The 25,711-nt window shown below is 54.9% G+C and overlaps 2 protein-coding genes across 4 annotated transcripts in view; one reads left to right on the plus strand and one right to left on the minus strand.

Annotated features, from left to right (window-relative positions):
* ARHGAP45 (Rho GTPase activating protein 45) overlaps positions 1-13,329 on the plus strand; it is a 40,495-nt gene extending 27,166 nt beyond the window's left edge. For both annotated transcript variants that reach the window (XM_019513534.1, XM_019513533.1), the window contains exons 11-23: positions 156-335; positions 483-620; positions 949-1,139; positions 1,585-1,742; positions 2,403-2,480; positions 2,612-2,713; positions 3,839-4,002; positions 4,599-4,787; positions 5,219-5,356; positions 7,837-8,078; positions 8,808-9,057; positions 9,634-9,736; positions 10,176-13,329. In XM_019513534.1, the coding sequence (XP_019369079.1) occupies positions 156-335; positions 483-620; positions 949-1,139; positions 1,585-1,742; positions 2,403-2,480; positions 2,612-2,713; positions 3,839-4,002; positions 4,599-4,787; positions 5,219-5,356; positions 7,837-8,078; positions 8,808-9,057; positions 9,634-9,736; positions 10,176-10,609 (2,367 nt within the window). In that variant the 3' untranslated portion in view covers positions 10,610-13,329. The remainder of the gene's footprint in view (positions 1-155; positions 336-482; positions 621-948; positions 1,140-1,584; positions 1,743-2,402; positions 2,481-2,611; positions 2,714-3,838; positions 4,003-4,598; positions 4,788-5,218; positions 5,357-7,836; positions 8,079-8,807; positions 9,058-9,633; positions 9,737-10,175) is intronic.
* Positions 13,330-14,713: 1,384 nt separating this feature from the next.
* Positions 14,714-18,589, minus strand: POLR2E (RNA polymerase II subunit E). 2 transcript variants are annotated; one of them, XM_019513535.1, is made up of 8 exons: positions 18,480-18,589; positions 18,106-18,280; positions 17,849-17,964; positions 16,434-16,514; positions 16,107-16,189; positions 15,849-15,927; positions 15,647-15,727; positions 14,714-14,992 (listed from the first exon to the last, which is right to left on the minus strand). In XM_019513535.1, the coding sequence occupies exons 1-7, from the start codon at positions 18,534-18,536 to the stop codon at positions 15,662-15,664; spliced, it is 657 nt and encodes a 218-aa protein (XP_019369080.1). In that variant the 5' UTR covers positions 18,537-18,589; the 3' UTR covers positions 14,714-14,992; positions 15,647-15,661. The 2 variants fall into 2 exon arrangements, with proteins under 2 accessions (XP_019369080.1, XP_019369082.1); XM_019513537.1 differs by having other exon boundaries at positions 16,107-16,165; positions 18,480-18,588.
* Between the last annotated feature and the right edge of the window lie 7,122 nt (positions 18,590-25,711).

A 25,711-nucleotide genomic window follows, 5' to 3' on the forward strand; every position in this document is an offset into this window, starting at 1 on the left:
GCAGCCTCCCTCTAACCATGCTGTCAGACTCCTGAGTCCTTAGCACTGGCCTCAGAAACAAGCACACGCTGCTGGCCCCGGACCTGCGTGCACAGAGAGACAGGCTCTGCCCCAACGAGCTGGTGGTCTGAGTCTCCTCCTTTTTCACTCGGCAGCAAGAGGCAGAAGCCAACCTGCGCAAGGCCAAGCAGATGTACAATCAGCGCTGCGAGGAGCACGACAAGGCCAAGCACGTGACAGTGAAGGCTGAGGAGGAGCAGCAGAGCACCAGCAGCAGCACGGCCACCAAGACCCTGGACAAGAAGAGGCGGCTGGAGGAGGAGGCCAAGAACAAGGTGAGGGGCGCTCGGAAAACATCTCTCGCTGTCCTGGGATGGAGCTCCCCCCTCCTCTCGCTCGAGGTCATAGCTAGAGGCCCTGTCCTCTGCTCGGGCCGTCCCACGGAGCAGTTCTCACCTCCCGCTGTCCCCTGGGGCTTTCAGGCCGAGGAGGCGCAGGCCACGTACCGGACCTGCATCGCTGACGCCAACACGCAGAAGCAGGAACTGGAGGACACCAAGGTGAACGTGCTGCGGCAGATCCACGAAGTCATTAAGCAGAGCGACCAGGTCATCAAATCGGTGAGCAGGGCTTGCTGGCTCAGTGGGGCACCTGGGGCTCGGGGCAAGCCCCTGCCACACACGGGGCTCTGGGAGGTCAAGATCTTCCCAGCCGTCCACAGCTGGGCCAGCGGCCGCTGCTTCTGAGGTTAGCACGGAGGAAGAGCTGCTTCCAGTCCCTCCGGCTCTTACAAGCCAGGCCTCAACTCGAGGTGCAACGCTGCAAGCAGTGTCCCAGGTTTCTTGTTTCAGGTCTCCCTAGCTCTAGCAGGCAGGGTCTCGGGGCTGCTCTGCCCAGAATCGCTCCTGAGCCCCTCTCTGACCCTCCCTCCATCTGTGTCCCTTTCAGGCCACCATCTCCTTCTACCAGATCATGCACATGCAGACGGCTGCCCTACCCGTCTACTTCCAGACACTGTGCGAGAGCAGCAAGCTGTATGACCCCGGGCAGCAGTACGCCTCCCACGTCAAGCAGCTGCAGCGGGGAGACGAGCCTGAGACCCAGTATGACTTCGAGCCCTACGTGTCACAGATCGCCTGGTAGGACAGCCAGAGCCTTAGCATAGGGTCTGTGTCAGAGAGCCTCCACCACCGCCCGGGACCCTCTCTCCTGGGCAGGGGTACTAAGCATCTCGTCAACTTGGAGAGAGCTCTTACGATGTGTCCTACTGGGAAACACAAGCTGGGTAACAGGATTCCCCCTCTCCAAGCCAGCATCCACACCTGCCCCTTGCAGAAACTCCTACTGGGGAAGCCCAGGACAGGACTATCTGGAAGCTCCCAGTGTTGCCCCGACCCCCTCAGTTCCCCCACTCCGATATACCTGCTCATCCCAGGTTCACCGTGGACTGGGGATGGTGAAGCCACTGGTGAGGCACGCTGTTGGGTATCCAGGATAGAGGGCAGACTAGTGAGTCCTTCCCAAGTGCCTCTTTCCTCTCCCCTTTACTGGAATGATTCCTTTTGTCTTCTTCCTGCCCCTTAGGTCGCCCTTTGCTCGGGCACGGAAAGGCAGCTTCAATGCCAACGACTTTGCAAGCAGCAGCGTGGATGGGGCTTCTCCCTCCAAAGAGACGGGCATCCCCGAGGGAGGTGCAGCGACCAAGGAGCAGAACAGTGGGGCGGTGCACGTCGAGCGGAGAGGTGAGCGGCTGGCAGGGGTCTCACGCGGTATCCTCTCCAGCGGGCTGGAGCTGAGCACGGTCACTCTATTGCAGCCCCCCGACTCTCAGGCAGAGGAATGGAAAGTAAGATCCCAAGTGATCATCACACAGGAATGGGTCCAAGGCCAAGTGTGATATATGTTGTGGAGGAGCTGGGGAAGAGATGTTGCCAACCTCATTTCCTAAAGGATACAGGCTTTTTGGTCTGTCATCCCTCTGTTTGTTCGTGTCCAGCAGACCTGTGGTCCTTCTAGCCCAATTTTGGGTCTCCAAGTGTAGTACACAATGCGTGGGTTGGAGGAGGTATCACCATCCCTCCATCTACCCTATGGTATTGGTGCTGTCAGATAGGAATAGGTCTTCCTTACCTTGGCAAGCTGCTGCCCTGAAGGACTAGGAGCTCTTGTGCATCTTGTGAATGCGTGTCAATGCAGAACCATGCGGACTCTGCTATCGGGGCCATTTCTTGATCCAGTTGCTCGGAAAGGGGTCGGTTGACAGCCGATTTGCCCTTTCTGCACCTAGGACTCGAGAATGCGCTCTCGTGCACGGCAATACTCAGCCTGGTCCTGGGCTCCCATGGGTTGTTTCCATGAATCCAGCAAATGGCATCTAATGTCTGAAGTGGTTTGCTTTGCAGGTGGACGGGGGCACCAGGTCCATAAATCTTGGCCGACGTCCATGATTGAAACCGAAGGCAGCCTGGATTCAAGCTCAGGTAGAGTATCCTGGCAGCTAGGGAGCGGTGAATGGGGCAAGGCGTTTGGGTGTGGGAAATGCACCCATCTCCCTTGAAGAGAGCTGGCTTGCCTAATCATCCCTCTCCGTATTGCGGGTCATGTTCTGCAGGTGAATTTAGCCGGAAGTTGCAGCGGTTGTCTTCCAACGGCACCATGTCCTCCAGCGAAGAGCTGGAAGAGAAGGACGAGAACGCAGCCTCGTTTGAACAGAGTGCGTGATGGGGCGGGAGAGGCAAACAAAACCCCCCGGCTTCCAAACCCAGGAGCTGGCATGCAGCGTGGCGCTGAAGAGTCAGCTGGTGGGAGCTCTTCCAGAGCTGCTTCCTCCTTCCTGATTACCTTGCGGAAACCCTGGCTGGCCTGCCCTACAGATAAGCCTGCAAGCGGTGCTGTTGGCCATTAAGTCAGTAGAGAGTTGGCTATGAGACAACCTGGGGGCACCTTTTTTTCCCCCCCCTCCTGAAGTTGGAGGGGAGCACAGAGAACTTGAGCAAGGGCTTCTTTGCAGCTGGGAGTCTCCAAGTGTCCTTAGGCATGGGAAACCGCTCAGGGGATCATGAATTTCCAGTGGAGGAAGGAGCAGGTTGTCTGACCCAGCAGAAGTGCAAAAATACTCCAGTGCCAGAGCCCTCAGCATGAGGAAGCCAAAGCACTCTGTTTTTAACATAAAATGTAATCGCTGAACTCAGGCGAGGGAAAACTGGCAACCTTCAATTAACTGGGGCACGCGCTATTGAGCTCTGAGAAGCTGAGAACCGAGGGGTGAAGTTAAAAAGCAAACACGATATTATTTTATCTTAATGCAAAGTCTCCCATCTCAAAATGCTCCCAGGCTATGGAAAACAAGCTTGGCTAAAATGCGGTCCCCCACGAGTGACCGGCTGTGGCAGCTGGTCCGTCGCACTGAAGAGCAGGGGAGGAGGGTTGGCTGAGGGTGCCGAGCCCAAGCCCATCAGTCTCTCGGGATTGTTTAATGTTCAGACAGATAGCTTTAAGGCTATCTCCAAAAAAATCCAGCGCCAAGCAGACCTAGAAGGATGCTGGGCTTTGCCGTGCACACCATCTCCCCAGCTAGAACAATAATGAACATGAACGAGGGGCCCCAGTAACGTGGAACTGATGGGAACTCCCCTGAGCAGCCCTGTGCTGTTTGCTTTCAGGAATCTCCTACTGTCACGCCACGGAGATGTGAAAGTCCCTACGCCCAAATGAAAGGCATGACTGGCTTGTAGCATCACTGAGGGACCTGGTCATGGCTGGGGTTGCCCCCTCTCGCTGCCTTCACTTCTCGGGGTGAGGCCAGATTTGGAGGGACCTGTTTCTGTTCTGCTTCCAGGCATCAATGGGATCACCCCGGAAATGACGGCTCCCACGGGCCCCTTCCGAAACATGGGCTTATCCAAGGCTGCCCAGACTCATCGGCTGAGAAAGCTCCGCACCCCGTCCAAATGCCGGGAATGCAACAGCTACGTGTACTTCCAGGGGGCAGAGTGTGAGGAGGTAAGGGAGGGGGAAGAGAAGGGGGCTGCAGCCAAATCTGTGCATGGTAGAGGTGGCACCAGCCTTTCATCCCACTCCGTCATCAGCCTCTGGCTTTGCAGCTTTGCAGACTAGGAGGAGCCACTGCGCCTCTGCAGTTGACGTCGCTTTTATGTGCCCAAGGTGCAGACGCAAGCAGGGGCTCACACATGCAAGGGAAGAGCACAAATGCAGGTCGAGCCTGCAAAAAACGGGTGTCCGAGGAAGCCCTGCTGGAGAGCTGTCGCGTGGCCGGTTCCCTGGTGCAGGGGCGGGTTTGGGGACAATGCCCCATAGAGGTTTGCTGGGTTCTTACAGAAAACCTGGGGGAGCGTTTCAGGTCCACACGCTCTTGCTCTTGCATGACGGCTCCTCTCACGACAGCTGGCACGCGTCTCTTTGGGAAGGTCATTCTGATGTCCCCGAGGTGGAGACTTCTGTCTGGCCACACGCTGCTCCCAAGCGCGGCACTTCTTCAATGCCAAAGCCAGCCCCATTGCCTGAAGCTTTTTCTCTCAGGGTGTGTGTGGGGGGGACGTCTTCCTGTCTTTCTCCAACCATCTGCCTGCCCACTCCAGTGCTATTTGGCTTGCCACAAGAAGTGCCTGGAGACCTTGGCCATCCAGTGTGGACACAAGAAACTCCAAGGGAAGCTGCAGCTCTTCGGCCAGGACTTCACGCAGGCTCTGCGCAGCAGCTCGGATGGCATCCCCTTCATCATCAAGAAGTGCATCGCCGAGATTGAGAAGCGGGCTCTGAAGACCAAGGTGGGTGCCTCTTCTCTGCCCGTCGTCTGAACCGTGCTCAATTCCTGTCTCCTGAGCTGAGCTGAGCTGGGTAACTCCACGTGTGTGGCCAGTGCCTTGGGGTCATTACATGGAGCTCCTCTCTCAGTAATGGTGGAGCAGAGTCTGCATTTCACAGCGGAGCTATCAGTCTCTTCCTAGTGGCCTGGGAGCCAGGAATACTTGATTGATAAGTCACCTTGGCTCCAACAATGCCTACCTGTAGTCCCAGACAAGTCACTTCCCCTCCCTGCCTCAGTTTCCCCTCTCTGAAGGAGTAATGGCGGCGGCAGGCGACTGCAATCACTTGGCACCACTGTACCTAAATATGAGGCCACAAAACTGCTGCTTTATGTCACCCAGAGGAGGAACATCCCTCCCAGTCTTTTACCCCTGTTATCTCCTCCTTGCAGGGCATCTACCGGGTCAATGGCGTGAAGACACGCGTGGAGAAGCTTTGCCAGGCATTTGAGAATGGGAAGGAGCTGGTGGAGCTGTCCCAAGCCTCCCCGCATGACATCAGCAATGTCCTGAAGCTCTACCTGCGACAGGTAAGAAGCCAGTGGCTGCTGGGGATCCCCTCCGCAGAGGAGGGGATGGGGGAAACCTCCCAAGAAACTCTCTTGCACCAAGCCCCACCGAGCGACCTGTGGCAGGGGAAGGAGCTCGGACGAACGCTGGCGTTCAAATCCATGAGCTGGACGGCTCATGGCAGTGGCAGTGACCTTAGGTCTCCACTGGCCTGCTCGAGATTGGTGACTTAAAGCAGCGTGGACAACTCTTAGGCTGTTATCGTGGTTTTTCAGCTCCTGAAAAAGGAGACGACCCTGGAATCTCAGCTTCTGTTAGGAAAGGCAAGACTCGAGCCTTGTCGGGTGCTGAGAAGAGCCCAGAAGAGGGGCCCCAGCTTGTCTGGCCAATGGGTTGCAGGCAGCTTTGCGGGTGCTGCTCTTCCTGAAGAAATGGGCACCTGAGCAAAGCTTCACCTGCGGCTGCAAAATCCTCAGGCCTAGACGGCGTCCCTCCAGATCGGGCGTGCAGTGCAGTTAGACGCATGTAGGGGTGGAGGGTGGGGTGTTCTTCCCCTGCAGGAATCGCAGGTTTTGTTCTCCGTCTGGGCCTGCGAACCCAGTGGCTAGGGAAGTGCTTTGCATCTCGCTCCTGTGCCCATTGCTGTAGTTCCTTTGTTCTTCCGAGGCATTTCTCCTCCCATCCCCCCAGTGAGGTGGGGAAGTAGGATCCTTGTTCTGCAGTGGTTGGGTGCAACGGTGGCTGCAGAGCCAGGGAGTCAAACCCAATTCTCCTGGCCAGGGGCATCGCTTCACAGCAGCCCCGGCGGAAACAGCTGCTGCTGGTGTCTCGGTGCTCGCAGAGGTCTGTACCATGCAGCACCCTGCATGCCTTCAGCCCAGGTGCTAGTGAGTGAAACCAGCACTGCAAACTGCTGCCCACATGCCTGAACAGACACCACAGGGCAGGGAAAGAGGAAGCAGCTTCTCTCGCTCGTTTTTTAAGCTGGGCTTTGCCGCCCTGCACCTTAACTCTTTCGCAACTTGTCTCTTTAAGGACCGCCACAAAAAGGGCCAGGGTGCCGACTCAGCCGGGCTCCTCGCGCGGCAGCAGAGTTACGGATTCGCGTGGGCTGAGAATCTGGCCTGCGATCTCTACGGCAAGGCAGGGCAGCCACGCACAGCAGTGAGAAAGGAGCAGAGCAGTGCCAGGCCCCGAGCACCTGGCTGCTGATGCCCCCAAACTAGTTATGGAAATGTCGGACTGCAAAGGACCGCCGTCTGTCCCCTGCCCTGAGCCAGAACCAAGGCTACCTCGATCTTTGCTTGGCCTGCTCTTAAACCCCGCCATTGCCGGGGGTCCAGCATACCTAGCCCTTTGTAATGCTTCATGAGCCTCAGAGTTAGCGACCTTGTCCTACTAACTGAAATGATCTTTGCTTCAAATGAAGCTGAGGGTTTCTGGTCCTACCCACAGCCAGCATGGAGAACAACAGTTCGCTTCCTCTTTGTGTCACCCTCATACAGATTTGCAGACCTATGGTGATTTCCCTTGGTCTTTTTTCTAGAGAAAGCCCATTCAGTTCCTTCAGACTTGCCACACACGTCATGTTTTCCAAGTCCTTTGTGTTCTCGGTGCTTTTGTCTGGACTTGCCCCAGTTTCTCTTCCCATGTCGCAGAGCGCGGTGCTCACGCTCAGCCAGGTCCTTCGGCAGCCCCAAGTCCCACCTCTTGCCAGCGACCCTCCTCTGAACACGATCCAGAACGAGATCCGTCCTTTTGGCAACAGCATCACATTAGGGACTTGTTCAGCCTGTGGTCCCCTGGAAGACTGCTGTGCAGCCAGTTGCTTCCCATTTTTGCATGAGAGCAGCTAATTTCCCCTTTCGTGGTGTATGCTGCACTTGTGTTTTTTAAATGTCCTCTTGTTGGTTTTAGACCATTTCTCCCACGTATCGAGATCATTTTGAATTCTGTTGTTCAATGTGCTTCTGAGCTGGAGGTCATCCACAAATAACGGGGGGGAGGAGTTTGCAAACCAAGAACCTGTCTGCTCCCCAGGGACATTCAACGCTACGCCAAGAGGGCCTTGGCATCCGCGCTGTGCAGCACGTTGCCCGCCCAGCCTCAGAGATGGCTACGGCTGGCGGGAGGAAGGTGCGGGTTAAATGGAAAGATCCTGGTGTAAGACCAAACGGCAAGATGAAGCTGAGCTTTGCATCACGCCACTAAAAGTTGGGCTCTGGAATACGAGAGGGCTCAGCATACTGGGATGCAGGCAGGGAGGCCTTTTTCTTCCCTTCCCCTCTCCGGTGGGATCTGGGATGCTTGCTAGCCATAGAAGTGAATACGCCTTGGCTGAGGAAGGTGGAAGGGTTTGGATGCTCAGGCCCAAGCTGGGGTTTCTGAGATCAGGTGCCTCTTGCGATACCAACTCTACATGACAGCGTCAGCTGGCTGCGCAGCCCATACGATGCCCATTTGCTTTGACAAAGCCATCTCCCTTCTGCTCTTTTTGCAGCTGCCGGAGCCCGTCATGCCCTTCCGCCTGTACAACGCGCTCATGGGGCTGGCCAAGGAAAGCCTGCAAGGCGGGGGCGAGGCCAAGGGCAAAAGTGGGAAGGGGGGGCCCGAGCTGGTGGACAAAGGCGCCGACACCGACAAGGTGGTCATCACCCTGGTGCTAAAACTGAAGGAGCTGCTGAAGGAGCTTCCCCGGGAGAACATGGCCACGCTACAGTACATCATGAAACACCTGTGCAGGTGCGGGGGTGTGGGGGCTGCCAGGCGGGCAGCGGGGACTGGGCACAATGTGCCAGGCCCTGGTTCCCCGTCCCTATCGTGGGAGGGTTCAGGTCAGCCTCTCCCCAGGGCAGAAGGTGGGCGTTTCATAGAATCACAGAAAATTAGTGTCGAAGGGACCAAACGGGGTCACATGTAGTCCGCCCCCTGCTCCAAGCAGGACCAGCCCTGACTACATCATCCCAGCCAAGGCTTTGTCTACCTGGATCTTGAAAACCTCCAAGGATGGAGATTGCACCACCTCTCTGGGGAGCCTGCTCCAGAGCTTCCCCACCCTCCTTGGGAGAGTTTTTCCTAATATCCAACCTCAGCCTCCCTTGCTGCAGCTTGAGCCCATTGCTCCTTCTGTCATCTGCCCCCACTGGGAACAGCCCAGCTCCATCCTCTTTGCAACCCCGCTGCAGGGAGGTGAAGGCTGCTATTCAATCCCCGTCAGTCTTCTCTCCACTGGCCAAATCAGTCCAGTTCCCTCAGCCTCTCTCAGCAGGACAGGATGATTTGTGGGGGGAGGCATGATTGTGGCGACTTCTGTCCCCCAAGGATGTGGATTCCTGTAGTATCAGCAGAGCATCTCCTCCCCGAGTCCTCTGGATGTGCAAGCTCAGTGTGCCCATCTGTGTCCTCCAGGCCCTGCTCCCCACACCATTACATCATGAACAAGCCCCTTTTTGTCTTCTTTGTCTGCTTCAGGATTGTGGAAGTGGAGCAGGACAACAAGATGACCTCGGGCAACCTGGGCATTGTCTTTGGGCCCACGCTTATGCGCCCAAGGCCCACCGAGGCCACCATTTCCCTGTCCTCGCTGGTCGATTACCCCCACCAAGCCCGCATCATCGAGGCCCTCATCATCTTCTACACAACCATCTTTGAGACCACAGATGCCAAGCTGCTGCCCGATTCCAGCGAAAGGGCTGAGGATGCCAAAGAGGACAGGGCCAAGGTAGGAGTCCCTAGAGGGAGATATACCAGGGCTTAAGGGAAGGAAGCCAGAATAACTGGGCCTTGAATATGCATCTGGCGTCTGGCTTGGGACCAGCCGTACCTTGAATATCAGACTTCGATCCAGGATCCAACCAGCTGCCTCATTTGGTCTCACACGGCCCCAGTGTCGATGCAAGCTGCTCCCTTCAGCATTGAAATGTACCACTGGGAGGGTTATTTCCATCACAGCAGCATGCACAGGCCCCAGCCAGCATTGGGGAACGCAGGCCAGGCACCTCCCAAATGTGCTGGCTTCACAGGGCTAGTGAAACCTGCCCCTTTCCCTGCGCAGCCTTATGGTAGCCATGCTCAGCTTAGATGGGTTCCTTGTTGCAGCGGCCATGCAGTGCAAATCAGTAAGCCCATAAGGACGGCGAGGCGCAGAGACACAAATATCTTTTCTTCCTCTGAATGGGAGTTTGGGAGCCATTTCACACAGAGCCAGGAGACTTCCCCCCTACACACACGACCTGCCCTATTTAAACTGCCCCTTCTTCTCACCTCCCACCATTTACCTCCTTTCCTTGCCTCCCAGGACAATGCGGTTTCACTGGCTGCAGCTCCGCAAGGCAGCGGCCCCTACCTTGAACTGCCCTCGGAGAAGGGGGATTCTGATTACAACGCAGACTCGTACGGAGGTGAGTGCAAGCCATAGGCAGCCCTGGTCCTGCAACCCCCGCATACAGAAGAAGCTCATGCTGCTTCAACCTGTGCTATATCTGTCCTGCCGTAAGTCCCCAGTCCCACCGATCGGCATCTTTCGTTGGTGGAGGTGGGCTTGTTACATTGCCCAGCACAGACCCGCCATCACTGGTCTTGGCTCGACCCCTCACCCCAGTTCTCCCAGGCGCAGGCTCAGCTGGGCTCTCACTTCCATCACTCATTTGAGCTGCATGCTTTTGATGTTACGGGATGCTACTCACTAGGACCCACTGTAGCCAATGGGGCCCAGGTCCAAAGGCTCACCTTTATGGGCAGATAAACAGAAATCCACGGGCAGGGAGAGGCTCCATTGCACCAAGGTCTTGCTACTCCCACAGCCTTGGGCAGGAGTGTGATCAATTGTGTGTCCCCTAGAAACCGCCGATCGCTCCCTAGACTCCGACTCCGAGCTGGAAGAGGGTGGGGAATTGCTGGCCCCGGGCGAGGACGCCCCCCGGCACCCGCTGGTGACGCAAGGCAGCGAGACGAGCGCGGACGAGGCTCACTCCTGCGACGACCTGAGCGAGGGGCAGCGGAGCAGGACCTGTAGCACGGGCCAGTGGGATGCAGAGTGTGCCGCCTCTCGCCAGTGCGGCTCGCCGGGGGAAGAGCAGAGCGATCCGGAAGAGGACTCCGGGCCAGAGAGGGAGGGCAGCGCGAGACCGCTCTCTGACTATAACACAAACCAATCCAACAACAAGCCGCCAGCCCGTTGCAGCCTGGGGCACGGGCTGCTGCCCACCATTCGGTTACGGGACGGCAAGCTGGTTGTGAGGTCGGCCAGCGAGCGGCAGCCCAGATTTGTCTAGGCCGCCAAGCTAAAGCCACGCGATAGACACTGGGGGAGGGCAGATGAGCAGGAGCTCCCCACCGGCAGCTAAGCCACAGGCATGGCTGTGTACAGTCAGGAAAGAGAAGGGGCTACAGCGGAGCTGTGCTTCAGGCAGCTCACCAGGGTTTTGTATGCTGGCTGCAGACCAAATGACTGAAATGTCCATACAAAACCCCCGAGGAACTTGACTTTCTGCAGGACTTTGCCAGAGCTGCAGGTGGACAACTGCATCCAAGCAGGATATCCTCTTGCAAGGAGCCCCGCGGAGGTTTATATTATCTTGCTACACTGGACTGTAAAGAGATCGTGACTTGGCTGTACCCATCTGGGCTGCCAGAGGGGGTTTCCCATCTTCCTGTTCCCCAACCCCATGCCTTTATTTAAACTGTTCTGCAAGGAAAGAGCTATTTCAGTACCTGACCCACCTACATCACTGCAGTTGCCACAGGTGGTGCTGGGAGAGACTGCCAATAACACAGCCGACCAGACTGCAAAGGAAGAAGCTGAAGGGACAACCTGCTGGGAGAGAGCACTGCCTCCTTCCCACTTATCAAGACAACAAGAGTTAGCATTTTGTATTTATGCAGCATCTAGGATCCTTCAACACTCAGTACAGCAGCCCTATGCACCAGGCAGGGTGGCAGAGGACAAACACCAGGCCACACAGCACCATGAGGAGCAGAGACAGCTCTGGACAAACTTATACCCCAGCTTCTTGGAGAGGACTTCCAAGCCTCCAAAGTTGGTCCACTCAAAAGCAATCGAGGTCCCAGAAAATATCCAGCCTCAGGCTGGCCTGGTAGAAGTGCCACGTGCCCTCTTGCCTGGCTTTGCAGGGAGGTTTTGAGAATTGATGCAGTATATTCCTGCCAGATCCTGACAAAATACATGGACTGTGGGACCAACTGGAGCAGACATCCACATCTCAGCTGCAAGTGAACTGCAGGAATCTTGGCGCTTCCTTGCAACACAGGAGATAAACACCAACGTGCCTTTTTGCTCTCCACTGAAAAGTTTGCCCATTGCTTTTATTTATGGGCATTCTCTGCCTGTCCAGAGCACAGGAGCTGTAAGCTATTTGTAACTCAGAGCTGGGAGTTACCCGAGGGGTCACTGCCAGTCACACTGTCCACGGGGCAGTTCCTGAGAGATCCCAGGCACTGTTTAGTCCTTTGCATAGTTTCTTCTAATCTCAAATGATCCAAAAGAGACTTGAAGTGTGGCTTCACTATGGAAGAAAGGGTGGCTACAGCTCTGTGAAAATCCCAGACATGGGCACTGCCACTCCTGCAGGCCCCTGCACTGAAGTTGGGCGACTTGCTCTCTCATCCTAAGCCTAGGGCTGCCTCGGCTGGCAGGGAGCCCTGGCACCTTCCAGCAGAGAAGACACTGGAGTGTCCAACACTGCTGCTCATGATGTTAAAACGGAGCCCAGCAAAGACGGTTCTGCAGGGAAGGAGCAGCAGAAACCAGAATGGGACGAGCTCTAAACAATGGAGCTGAAAGCAGTTTCCTTTGAGTTGCCGCACCAATGGCTTCTGCTTTCTTCTGGCAAGCACTGGGAGTAGCACAGCACAGGCAAGGGAGCAGGGAGTCTCCTACCCAGCCTCAGAGCCCTCTCAAAGCAAATAGGCCAGTGTACAATGTGGGAAACCAGAGAACGGAGGTTGCCCCTGCAGCCTTTCCGTCTGCTGCATGCTAGCTTCAAGCAGAGCCCCCTGCTGCAATTTTGCTTCCTGTCATTTGAAGCAGACAGGCTGACCGAGTCTCCATCAGCTTTTCCATCTGCCCCTGTTGATAACAGGCCGCAGCCCCCAAGGCTAGTTAGATGTACCGATTCAAAGCCATTTTGAAACTCGACCAGACACACCCCCTCAGCAGCCAACGGGGTTAGCAAAGATAACTCCTGCCCCTTCATGCAGAACAGGCTTTGCCATTAGAGGTCACTACACACTGCTAAATACATTAGGTAGAGAGCACAGCTGGAAAGAGAAAGGAGTTTGACCCATTTTGAAGCCAATCAAGCTCAGCATGTGAACTCTGTCCCTTCACTGGAAAGAAACAGCCAGTCCAAGTCATCCTCAGGCCAGCTACGCTACAGAAGCAGCAGGCTGAAGACGTACTGAAGGAACGGCTACCTCAGGGGTTTGGGGTGGGATAGATACTTCTATGTTGTGGAGGGCAGAGAAGAGATCCAGACAAGTAGAAAGAACTCATGGATGTGACATCCAGAGCTCTCTGACTTGTTTGAGCAAAGCCCAGCAGGATAATGCAGCTCTTTATGAGAGGAGGTGGAGGTAAAGAGGTACACAGAATACAACGCATAGAAGAGATGGAGCTGGGAAGACAAGCAAGAATCGTTGCCGCATACTTCATCAACAGGAGAGCTGTGTTTAAAACAGGTTGCTTCCATAGCAGAAGTCAGGACTACTCACCAGCTCGCTGTGCTACCAGTAACAGTGGCGGTACTGTGCACGTCTGCAAGGATGGATGGGTGAATGCGAGAGGGAGTGGATGGGCCGCGATGCCCAAGCGTTCTGTTCTGAGGGCTCTGCTTGTGCTTGGCATTGAAAATCATCACCCTTGTTTGTATATAGGTTTAGCCCAGCGCACAGAGCAGCATCGTGTGGCTTGTGCTTTCTACCAAGTCACCCGCTTCAGTGAAATAAAATGTTTGGATGAGTGTATGCACCAAAAGCCACACGTCTCAGCCTCCCTTTTTTAGCCTCATGCTGCTGCAGGGCCAAGGAGAGACAAGCACTGCCCTCCTCCAAGGCAGTTCTGTTAGGCAGCAGAATCCAGCACACACCTTGTAGCAAGGCAGTGGGATGGCCGCTTTCAGGCGGGAGTAGTCACGGTCCAATAGTTACAAAAGAACTAGGAGCCAGAGCTCCTGAACCACATGGCCCAAGACTACACTGGCCTCCTGTGGGACCTTAACCAGGTTTCTCCATCACACATCAGTCCCACCTGGCTATAAAGGACACAAAAGGAAAGGCAGCAGCACATCAATCAGTGGGAGAGGTGGCTTAGATCAGGGGTGGGCAAAATGCAGCCCATGGGCCAGATGTGGCCTGCCAGGCCATTCTATCTGGCCTGCAGGGCCCCTAAAAAAATGTAGAAAATTTGTATTTATCTGCCCCTGGCTGCCTGTCACGTGGCCCTTGCTGGCTTGCCAAAACTCAGTAAGCAGCCCTCCACCCAAAATAACTGCCCACCCCGCCTCAGATTTACGGGGATAGAAACTTTTAGAGAGGGGGTTCAAAGAAATTTGGAATAGCTTTACATTCTTAACAGCATTCACAGGCATTTATACGCATCCATTTTCGTTCTCTGACACACCAGATATCTGGCGCACTGGAGCAGACTTGATTAATTGAGGCTGCTCTACATACAAGCTGACGTGAACTGTGCTGCAGCACGTGCAGTTGTATAAGCAGCAGAAGCGCACCATCACCATTTTCTGCGTGCTGAAGCGTATTCTGAACTAAAATATCTTCGACGTGCTTTAGTTCAAAAGCACGCTGCCATTTTCTCAGCGCTGACGTGCATTTTGCCACTTATACAACTACATGCAGCACAGTGCCAGGCACTTTTAAAAGCACCCGGTGCTGCAGTACAAGCATGTGTACAAATGCCCCATGTGTCCATTCCCCATCCCACTACCAAATCTGACCGCCACACAAAGCAAGTTCACCACCTTGAGAGGGAAGAGGGACAGACCATTTCTACATCAGAGGCTGGAAACAGATGGAGCTCCCATCCAGCAAGGCAGGCCATCAGCTCCCCAGCAGCACATCTCAAGCAGTGTGCTTAGCACAGCTTGGATATCTGCCTGCTCCCAGTCTCTGCTGCAGAGAGGCATCCCACTCCAACAGCAGGTCTGAGGGGTGTTGCCACAAACAGGGAGACCACCGTGTGGGTGATGACAGCCGGGAGGCGCTACAGCTCAGTGCTGCAGGACAAGATTTCACTGCAGCGCTCAGTAGTTGCTTCCAAGATGGAAAGGGAGAAACATGGAGTGACCCCAAGCAACTCTTCTGCAGGGTTGATTGGAGAGAAACAGTACCAGAGAGACATGTCCACAGTGAAAGCCTTTATTAAAATCCTACTAAATTAAATAGACCGTGGCATAGTCCTGGCTGTCTGACCTTTGATCCAACCAGGCAGCTTCCAGGACAGTCCACAGATGAGAGCAAGGGAAGAGCTAAAAAAGCCCAGATTTCCACCAGGGAACTCTTATGTGTGTATTTTGAGAAGTTCAAGGACTTGTATGTAAAAGGGACAGACAAGCCCAAGCATCTGTAAAACGGTGCCGGAGAAGGTGTTCACTGGATGCCACTGCATTCTTCTTCCAAACCTGGAAAAAAGAGAATCTGGGATTTCTCTCAAGAGAAGCAGCAGCATTTGGAACATCTCACTGCTGCTTCCGCTCAACTTCGGCAGACACTTGGTGCTCTATGCCCAGCCCAAGGCACCTCACACTTGTCCTCCACCTTACAATGGGAAGTTTAACAGGTTGTGGATATTGAGGGACAAGACCAATCAGGTCTCAGCTGGTCCATCCTTGTCACTGCAGAACTGTTCCATATAGTGCAGGGTTGCCATCTTTGCCCCAGGCTGGACCCAGACCACAGGGCTCAAAATCGGATGGTGGCAGGGGTTCAGTGGCAGCAGAGCCAAGTCCCCACTGGATAAGCGAGGACAGTGTCAACAGCCTTTGCTCACCCTCCTGCTGCCAACAACAGTACCTAGCGGGGCTCAGGCCCCACTCCTGCCAGGGAGCCCAGCGAGCCAGATGGAACGGCTCTGTAGGTCAGATCCAGCCCACAGCCATATGTCTGACACCCCTGGTGCAGCGTATTGTTCAGGGTTTTGTCCAAGCTTCCCACATCGCTTCCTAGGGAGGTTAGCACAAGTGTAACTCAGAGGAGTTACAGCACAGATGTACAACATGGTTTGAGACATGCATGTAGCCAGCCCCTCTGTAAGCAGAGATGCACTTTCATCTTACCTGACACCCTGCACACTACTGCACCAGTCGGTAGGTGATGTATCGACCTGCTGTCTCACTAGGCCGTATGATCTTGACCACCTATGAAGGAAATGAAAGCAATGGATGGGCAGAGAAGGCCAGCACCAATTTCACTAGGTAGGACTTCAGGGGCTTTGCCTACCTACCATCCCCTAGTGCCACCCTACCTCAAAATCCTTACCTGCCCTCGCTTTATCCCAAAGTATCTGGCCACGGGATCTCCAGCCTGTATCCTTGGGAGCTGGTTCTCTCTCAGCTTACTGAGCAACATAGTGAAGGAAAGATCACCAGTTGGGCAAACCAGCTGGGCCTGCTGCCTGCTCTGCAGGCCCAGAGCAAATAAAAGCACTACTGTATACACCATGAGTGTGGTTGTTTCCAGCACAAAGCACATCTGTGCTGGCAGGGGCTTCAGGCAGGCTCAGAAACAAAAGGATACTATCTGGCTAGCAGCTCAGTGACTTCTTCCTTTGTCATGACCACGTGCTCTGGAACCAGCTGCAAGTACAGAAGCAGGGAAATCTCAATAACCCAAGAACAGAGACAGAGAGAGAGAGAAAACACATGCAAGCGAGTGCAAGAACCACTGTTTCCTGTAGTGACCAGCATTAGGAACAAAGAGGAAAGACTGGAATAGCTATTAAATGCAATGCCAGCACCCAACAGCACAAAAGCACACTGCTCCAAGGGACTGGAGCCCCAGACAGCTCCAGGATGTGACTGACCATGCCCAGCTCACACTGATGTACCCAGGCACTGGACTCACCTCATGTTCAGTGATGTTAATCAGCAGCTCTTGCTGGAGGAACTGCTCCAAGATGTACTTGGGAGCCATGTCTACCAGGGACTAAAAAAAGAGAAGAGAGAGACTGAACATCAGCACGGGCCAGCAAGCCCAGCACACCAGACTGAGCTGGTCCTGGCTTTATTCAGACTGGGGCTAGAGTATGCCATTCCCACCATATTGCCTTTGCTACTTCAAGGGCATGCGCAGGTGTGGATAACAGACCTCCCCACCAGCAGCAGACAGGCAAGCACCACTTCCCCCATCACAGCCTGACATTTTACTCCCTACTACTCTATTCACTCCTTGAATTGCTCCCACCCTCCTAACTTCTTCTGTCCCTCTTGGGCTGCAATGCCGGGATAAGGGAATGTCTCATTCTCTCTTGGATTTTCCTGGGCCCACCACTGCAGTATCTGGGCAATAAAGCACTTCACTGCCTACAGCTTCACTGACAAGAAGTTAAGAGCAGTATCTTGCACCCTCCAGAATACAAAGTTTGTTCAAGCCAAACCCCTGAGGAGTAGGAAAGAAACTGAGTTGCAGGAGTACAACCTTGGCATGTTCCCTAGGTATTTCTAGTGAGCTGAATCAAGGACTTCTCACATAGCTGATCTGTAAGAGCAGGATCATCTCTGCAGCATACTAAGCAAGACCCATGGAGAGCACTGCGGTAACTGCCGATACATCGAGCAACCTACACTGAATCCAAAGGGTATTTGTGCCCAGCAGGGCTCTTCCAAGAACCAGACTCCAGCACAGTCACGTGACAGGAGTCCATCTCTACTGCACACTCCCCTAAACTCCTCTGGGGCCAGGATATCACATATGTTTGCATGGACTCCTCTACACCTACACAAGGTGCTTCTTTGTTTGTTTGCTTCTTAAAGGAAATTCACAGGAGCCACTTCCTCAAACAACTGCAAATCCCAGCCTCTGATGCTGCACCATGGCCTTACCACACATAACAAGCAAGTGCCTTTCAGAACACGCAGGCTTTAAAAACAAAAAAGCAAAGCTCAACCTTACCCTGTAGGGAAGAGGTTGGCAACATTTTTGGGCAGTGCCGAAAACACCCCCGACTCCCAACTTGTAAGATGTTGGTGTGCCAGGGGCGGATGGCAGGGGAGCTACAAGGGGCCCAATCCTTGCTGTTGCCATGTAGCCCTGGCCCCTTCCCCGCCATACACCCAGAAGCCAAGCAAAATGCCTTTGAGCACCACCCTCTTGCAACTGCGCCCTGCTGCAGCCTGTGTCAGACTCTAGGCCTCTCAAGTAACGGTCGCCGCTCTTATGGCAGCTGACGAGCTCCGAGAGGTCAACACAAACGAGCCCTGATCCCGGTGCATTAGCCACCAAGAGCCCGAATACTGCCGGCCCACAGGGCAGCTGTGTACCTGCTTTGCGGACGGCGTCATGCCCTGCTGCACCACGATCAGGGCTCTGGTGATGTTCTCTTCCTGCATCCTCTGGCAGTACAACTTGATGGTCTTTATCCCGACCTTGGGCTCCTCTGTGAAACAAAAAAAATCGGGCAAAGCAGCATTTAGGAGAAATGTCCGTTTCCTTTACGAGAGCACACATCCCTCTGTCGGGTTTCTAAAAGCTTTCTCCAAAGAAGCGACAGGACCGGACCCAATGCGACCCAACTCACCGGGGAAGAAGACAAACATCTGATCCGTGGGATCGTCGTTGTGCGCCACCAGCACTGTCAGGTCAGCGCGCCTCGGCCTCCCCTCGCTGGGCTTGTCACCATACTGCCCTTTGAACTCGTCCAGCGTCTGGTCCAACTCGTCCTGGGTCACCAGGTAGCCACGGTCGTGGCAGAGCTGCGGGGAGCGGGCATCGTGAGCTCGAAAACGGGTGGGGAGGGAACTAAGGCACAGCGATGACAGGGAAACTGAGGCACGGGGATGGCAGGGGTAAGGGAAACTGAGGCACGAGGAGGAGGAAGACGGGAAACAGGCACAGGGATGGTAGGGGAAACTGAGGCACGGGGAGGCGGCGGCGGAGGCAGGCCCGGCCCACCTGCATGATGGTCTTGCGGATCTTCCACAGGCGGTACGTCTCCTCCTCGTCGTCCATGCTCCCCCGCGGGCCGCAACGCGCAGGCGCCGCCGCTCAGGCCCTCGCGCGCGGTGGCCCGCGCTAGTCGCCTGCCCGAGACCGTGGGGAGTCCCAGGCCGCTCCGCTCACGCCAGGCGGCATTTATGGCGCGCGGGATGGACACCTACGCCAGCGTCTGAGGGGTCCTTAGGAACAAAGGCTCCTGGGAGATGTAGTTCCCCCATAACAGCTCTCTCCCACGCCCTGCAGAAGCCCCTTGGAATAATCCCTGCGGACCACCCCTTTCTACAGCGGGGTCAGTTTTATCCTTTGCATCCGCGGCTGCTCGAAACTGCACGCGCGAGTCACCTGCTAAGTGCAGCATATCTGTAACATGTCACCAGGGCCTGGTGTCCCTGGGGCAGCTGCCAAGCTAGGGGGATTCTCCAGCCCAGCTCCTCCATCCTCCCTTCAGCTGGATAAGCAACCCTGCCAGTGCAGATTGAGAGTTTTGGGAAGGAAGTTGCCTATGGGGACGCGCACCAATCCCGTAAGACACCACATCTTTTCTCTCTCCTTTAAAAATATACACTAGAAGATTCAGGAAAACTCCAGAGACCATGGGCTATGTTCATTTGGTTTAAGATGGAGATAAAAAGAAATATCACTTTATTGAAAGGATGCCCATCTCCTAAAAGAAGAAAGAAAGTGGGTGGAAAGGGAGCTGTTACCCTTCTTTACTGACCCCAGACCACTAGAGCACCTAATCACAGTGCTAATGAGAGTATCTTGCCACCTTGATCCTTGTGGGAAGCCAGTGCATTAGCAAAAGCCATTGAGAGCGTGGAAAGAACATCATTTTGGTACATAAAAACACAGGATTTCCATGCACGTCATCATGAGCTCTGCTGTAGTGGTGGAGCGGGGAGAAAGAACATGCGCTACAACTGGGAGAAGAAAGGAAAGGCAAGATTAAAGGGAAATGCATTTTTGACTACTGGCTTGCAGTCAGGGAGGGAGAACCGGTGGTAGCTTCAGGTTGCAAGATGGGAGGAGGATGGAAAGAAACCTCCACAGCCCGGGCTGTTTCTTGAGGATCTTATTTCTGTCTCCGTCAATGGATCTCATGCTCTGGAACCAGCTGGAAATACAGAAGCAGCGAGATCTCAATGGTCCAGGATCAGAGAGAGAAAGAGACAGAGAGAGCACATGCAAGTGAGTGCAAAACTACTGCTTCCTGCCACACGGGTACAAGACTGGAGCAGCTGTAAATGCAGCACTGGCACTAAGAGCACACTGTGACAAGGGGCTGGAGCCCCAGACAGCTCCAGGACGCAGCTGACCATGCCCAGCTCACTCCAATGTACCCAGGCACTGAACTCACCAAGTGCTCAGTGATGCTATTCAGCAGATCTTCCTCAAAAACTCCTCCAGGGTGTACTTGGGAGCCCTGACTACCAGGGCCTGAAAACACGTCTGGACATCAGCATAGAGCAAACTGGCCCGCTCCCGTTCCAGGGACAGGGTAGGGGCCAGCAGGACAGGGTCCCATCCCCACTGCACACTCCCTTGAACTGCCCTAGGGCCAGGATATCACTTGTTTGCACGGCCCCCTCCACACCTACACAAGGCGCTGCTTTTTTTTTGGAAGCAGATTCGAGGGAGCCCCTTCCTCAAACAACTGCAAACGCCAGCCTCTGATATCACACCTGGGCTCACAAAGCACAGCGAGGAGCTGGATTTTAGAACATTTTAGGCTTTAAGAAGGAAAAAAAGCAACGCTAAACCTTGACCTGTAGAATGAGAACGTCGCCCAACCAAGCAAACAGGAGGAGGAGGAAGGGGGGGAAACTGAGGCAGGGCGAGGAGGAAGGGCTCAAGCGAGCCCAGGGCCGCGTCCCGCCGGAGCCGCTTCGCCTGCTCCCCATCGTCCATGCCGCGCACGTGCCGCGCTCTGACTCCACTGCGCAAGCGCACGCCCGGGCTCCCGCGGTCGGTGTCCGCGCTAATCACCTACAACGGCCGCCCGCGCCGCGACGCCTTCGCGAGCCCGCCCCACCGCGCGCGGGGAGACGTCCCAGGCCGCTCCACTTATAGCGCGCGGGGGACAGGCGGCGGGGCGGACGCCTACATCAGCCCGCGGCTGTGTAGGTCCTTAGGAACACTGGCTCCTGGGAGATGTAGTTCTCCCATAACAGAGGTCTCTACTGCCCTCTGCCGGCGGCCTTTGGAACAAGCCCTGGGGCTGCCTGCACGGCCCAGTGAGGGGTGGATACAAAAGGAAGCAAGTGGTTCCACCTCTTCCAGCACTTCCTTGGGAGCTGGCTGCCTCCTTTTGCCAGCTGGGGAGTCATTTTTATCCTGCAGTCATTACTTTGCATGCGGGGCTGGTCAAAAAGAATTGCACAAATCACTGGAGAATTGCGTCATGTACATAACGTGTTGCCAAGGTCCTCTGGGCTCCAGCAGTTGTAGAGCCAGGGGGGTTCTCTAAGCGCACTGCCCCCACCCCATCTCAACTCCTGCATCCTCCTTTCAGCTGGATAAACACCCTGGCATGGATGGATCTGGGATTCTGGAAAGGGGGTTGCACGTGGGGAGATGCATCGTCCCATAGACCAGTGGTTCTCCACCTTCTTCGTACCACTCGTTTGTACATATCAATGGCTAGTCCCAACCCAGTGCCCCTCACTCCCAACCCACTGCCCCCCAACGCCAGCTCCCAGTGTGTGGGGCAGAGGGTGAGTATGTGGGACAGGGTGGCATGTGAGAGGTCTGGGGGGGTCCCAAGCAGCCCCTCGCAGGCTGGAGCTCTGCCAGCCTGCAAGGGAAAACCCACGTTTTCCTCCTTGAAAGGAGAATCCATTCTGAAAGTCTGTTTGCAACCCTTTCATGTATTCTTGCGACCCACTTTTGGGTCACGACCATGGGTTGAGACATGCTGCCAGAGACCACACCTCAACTTTTTCTCCAGTTAAAAATCCCCTAGATCTACAGATACGCCGGGGGCCTTGGACTGTGTTGTTCAGTTTAAGTTGGGAGCTTAAACACATAACTTTGTTGGAAGGAGTTACAAATAGCCCGCTGAGCTGTGAAATGAGCTTCCTTACCAGGAGCAGGGAACAGAGCCGAACAGCAGAACAAAAACGAGCTTGACTGGTGGAACAGCCTTTTCTCGGTACGTACTGAATACAACTGCACCGAAGGATGGAGCTGGGGATGGCCCTGCTTGGAGCAGGGGGTTGGGTTAGATGCAACTGCCCAAGGTCCCTTCCAGCCCTCGTTTTCCATGATTCTGTGAATGGCAAGACAAAGAAGAGAGGGTCGTTAACACCTGGGAATGAAGAGCTGAGAAGGGAACAGGTATATTATAACGCACCACAAAGTGACGCCCTCACCTCTGCGTGAAAAGAAATGCTGCTGCTACAGCCAGGCAGCTGGGTTTAAACTGCAAGAATCAAAGTGGGGTGCAAGTACATCCCCCTGGATTCGCCCCTGCCCCCACACCAACCCCAACGCACACACTCTTGCTGGAAAATCAGGACTGTTCCCCATGGTTCAAGTGCAACCCTAGGACATAACACCTGTCTACACCGTTGTTCCTTCCATTCTGTCCTATCATCTTGTTTGCTGGTGGGACATCCACAGGCTTAATTAAGCCTGTGGCACATGGAGCCAGCAAAAGATGTGATATCTCAGGGGACATTCCTAGGGCAGGGGTGGGCAAAATGCGGCTTGCCAGGCCATTCCATCTGGCCTGTGGGGCCCCTAAAAATTTAGAAAATTAATATTTATCTGCTCCTGGTTGCCTGTCACACGGCTTTCGATGGCTTACTAAAACTCAGTGACTGGTCCTCCGCCCAAAATAATTGCCTGCCCCTAGCTTAGGGCCTGAAAAACCTGCCCAGAAGCATCAAGCTAAAACCTGTGGTTAGGCAAATAAGAGCAGTGACAGCATGCAGCAATGCTGCCTGTATGAAATAATGCCTCCACACGCCGCGCTGGTGTTGCAACGTCCTGTTGTAACACAGGTGCCATCATGTAGGATTTTAGCAACGTGATGTTTCACAAAGCCCCCGTGTCACAACAACACTTGATCATAATCTCAGACGTTGTGTTAACATTTTACCACAAAGTTAGGCTCACTGCGCTGCGGCATGGAGATATTTTTTAACCATAGAAAATCTGATTTATTATGAAAGATTTTATCAGCCTATGGCTAGAGATTGCCTGCATAGGAAACAGCTCTCCTGGAGACTGATCCAAAGCTCTGGGATAACCAAGAGCCATCACAAACATCAGACTTTCTGCCCCAAACAAAAAGGTACCCGTCTCCGACCTGCCTTTGCTAAGAGGTACAAACGCCTACCAAAGGACTCCACACGCTCCCTGGAGCACGTGGCCCATACGTGGCAGATACTAGTCAAGAGACAGGTAGTTAACCATGTTAGTCTGAACCTAGCTAGAAGGAAGGGTAGAGATGCACTTTACAGACTAGCTGAATCAGAGATGCATACTCTTGCGCGAGCCCAAGCTCATGTCATCATCAGTCAGGTTACTTCAGGTACTGCGGGAAGGAAGACACATTCAAACTACTGTGCCGGGAAGCTATCCTGAAAGGATCAGACATGATTAGCCCATTGCACCATCCCATTGCACACGCTGATCTAAATTCCTGCTCCTTGACATGTGTCACTGCACAGGAATGGCCCCACTCAAGCCCAGCTCTGATGATTTTGTGATCAAAGGAAAAGCTTTGCATGATCTAAATGTAAATGCACCTCTAGTCCATGTGGCAATTTGAACCGGCTAACACTTCTCCTTCACTGGGCGGGGGGAAATGAGGCCAGTGTTTTAACTGTGGACCAGTTTGTTTTCCTTACAGTTCGGAGCATCCCAGCTCTGGGGATTTGATCAAAGGACTGTGCCCTGGCAAGCACCAAGTTTGCAATTTCTCACAGGGCTCTAATAAAAAGCCCCTTTGATGGGAGATTTGGAGATAAGAGATCAACGGACAGAGACAGAAATAAGACCCTCAACAAACAGCCCAGGCTGCAGAGGCTCCTTTTCATCATCCTTTCATTCTGTAACCTGAAGCTACCATTAATTCTCCCTCCCTAACTATGTACCAAGAAAAGATACAAACCAGCAGTTACGAATGCTCTCCCCTTTTATCTTGCCTTTTCCTTTCTTCGCCCAGCTGTAGTGTATTTTCTTTTCTTTCTCACCCCCCTCCACCGCTACAGCTGATCTCAGAAAGACATGCAACGCACAAAAATAACGTTGTGTTCACCCTGCCCACAGCTATTCCTAATGCACTGGTTTCCCTCAAGTATCAAGGGGACAAGATACTCTCATTAGCACCTCAAACGGGTGCTCTAGTGGGCTAGGGTCAGTAAGGAAGGGTAACAGCTCCTTTGCCACCCAGTTTCTTTTTGCTGGAGATGGACACAAGTTGCAGCATGGATTCAATGGTTTTGAAGACTCCCTGGTTCCCAGCAACACCCAACCAGGTGGTGCTACAGTCAGTATACTTGCATCCTAGCAAACAGCCCCCGCGGTTGTCGGTTTGTGCAGTTGTACCTCCAGCTGAGGTCAGGGCTCCGCGTGCTGTAGAAGTATGGGTTTCCCTCGATTTATGCGGGTTCTTTATACATGAATTCACTCTTATGTGATAAGCATATTTAGACCCATAATACGTTATATGTGAGGTAAATTTGCTCTTCTGCGATCAGCACAGAGCACCTCACCTCCACCCCCCGCAAGGGCTGCACCATGCCCGTAACCCCGTGGGGCTCTGCCTGCCCTCACTCACCCCAGCTCCTGCTGCAGCTGTCCCGGAAGCGGCCGATGCCAGCTCCCTGTAGCCGCTGGGCTGTACCGTGCCCTGGTGCAGGCAGCTGGTGCCGGCAGCTCCTGGGGCCGCTGCAGCCGGGGCTGGGGTGCATGCGGACAAGCAGAGGGCTGGGCCGTGCAGGGCACAGTACCCACCCCAGCCCCAGCTGCAGCGGCCCCAGGAGCTGCTGGCACCAGCTGCCTGCCCAGCAGCTACAGGGAGCTGGCATCAGCCACTCCCAGGACAGCTGCAGCAGGAGCTGGGGAGAGTGGGGACAAGTGGAGCCCCAGGGGGTTCAGGGGCACGGCGCAACTCAGTGGCTGCAGGCAGCTGGCATTGGCCACTCCCGGGGCAGCTGCAGCCTGGGTTGGGGTGAGTGCTGCGCCCTGCACCGCCCACTCACCCCAGCCCATGCTGGAGCAGCCGACACAGGAACCGATCCCTATTTCTTACCCTATAAAGTGGGTTTGCTTTATGTGAATTCGATTTAGGCGGCGTTCTCCAGGAACACACGTGCCACATAAATCGAGGGAAACCTGTACACAGACAGGGACCCTACATGGGTCATCTTTGCCCCGAAGAGCTTTCCTTGTAGGGACCTGATTTAACACAGACAAGAAGTGGGAAAAGACTTTTCTCCCCAACTGGGGAAGAGAGGCCCAGAGAGGTGAAGGGCACACATGGTCCGAGTCCTTGCATGCCTCACCCAGTCCCAAGGAAGTGGCTGCAGCCTGGAGGCTTATGCGTAGGTCGGAGGCCAGGTCAAGGGCAGTAAGAGCACCTGCAAGTCCCGAGCCCTGTGGCCAGCACCCACACCGCCTGGCACCTGGTCAAGAACGCTGGGACCCCGGGATCAGGACCACCGCCGGATTGGCCAGTCTGATGAAAATCCGGTGTATGCCTGGGAAGACAGGTGAGAACGCCATGAAACCAGCTTGCGAATCAGCAGACGGCGAGACCCACGGCACCCGGCACGGTTGGTGGCGTGCGGCAGAGACACGGGCTGCACATGAGAACTTCTAACACGGCGGAAGAGCAGAGACGCCCTCGGGGGCCATGTGGCCCCGCTCCGTCCCAGCCACCTTGCTGCTGCGACCACACGCGGGCTGGTGCTGACCGCTGTGCAGCCAGGCCCCGGGGCTGGGGCCGCACCACAAGGCACCGGGACCCATTGCACAGGCCCCCCCGGGTCTTGCCAGGCCCAGGCTGGTGCCTTTACTGCAAAGCCTGCTGGCAGAGTGACCCCCCCCCAGACTGTGGGCTGCCCTCCTTCTACGGGCTGCCCCCCCTTTACCCCCCCAGACTGTGGGCTGGCCCCCCACACTATGGGCTGCCCCCCCTACCCCCCAGACTGTGGGCTGACCCCCCCCACTATGGG

Source organism: Gavialis gangeticus, unplaced genomic scaffold (genome assembly GCF_001723915.1).
Source record: "Gavialis gangeticus isolate Ggan-Ray unplaced genomic scaffold, GavGan_comp1, whole genome shotgun sequence".
Lineage (NCBI taxonomy): Eukaryota > Metazoa > Chordata > Crocodylia > Gavialidae > Gavialis > Gavialis gangeticus.

Excerpts from the sequence above, each read along its gene's own strand:
- POLR2E (XM_019513535.1), bottom strand. The coding sequence starts at position 18,536 with ATGGACGACGAGGAGGAGACGTACCGCCTGTGGAAGATCCGCAAGACC. Across the intron at positions 18,281-18,479 it reads TCCGCAAGACCATCATGCAG|CTCTGCCACGACCGTGGCTA; the intron begins GTGGGCCGGGCC and ends CGCTCCCCGCAG. Across the intron at positions 16,515-17,848 it reads TGACGCCGTCCGCAAAGCAG|TCCCTGGTAGACATGGCTCC; the intron begins GTACACAGCTGC and ends CTCTTTTTTTAG.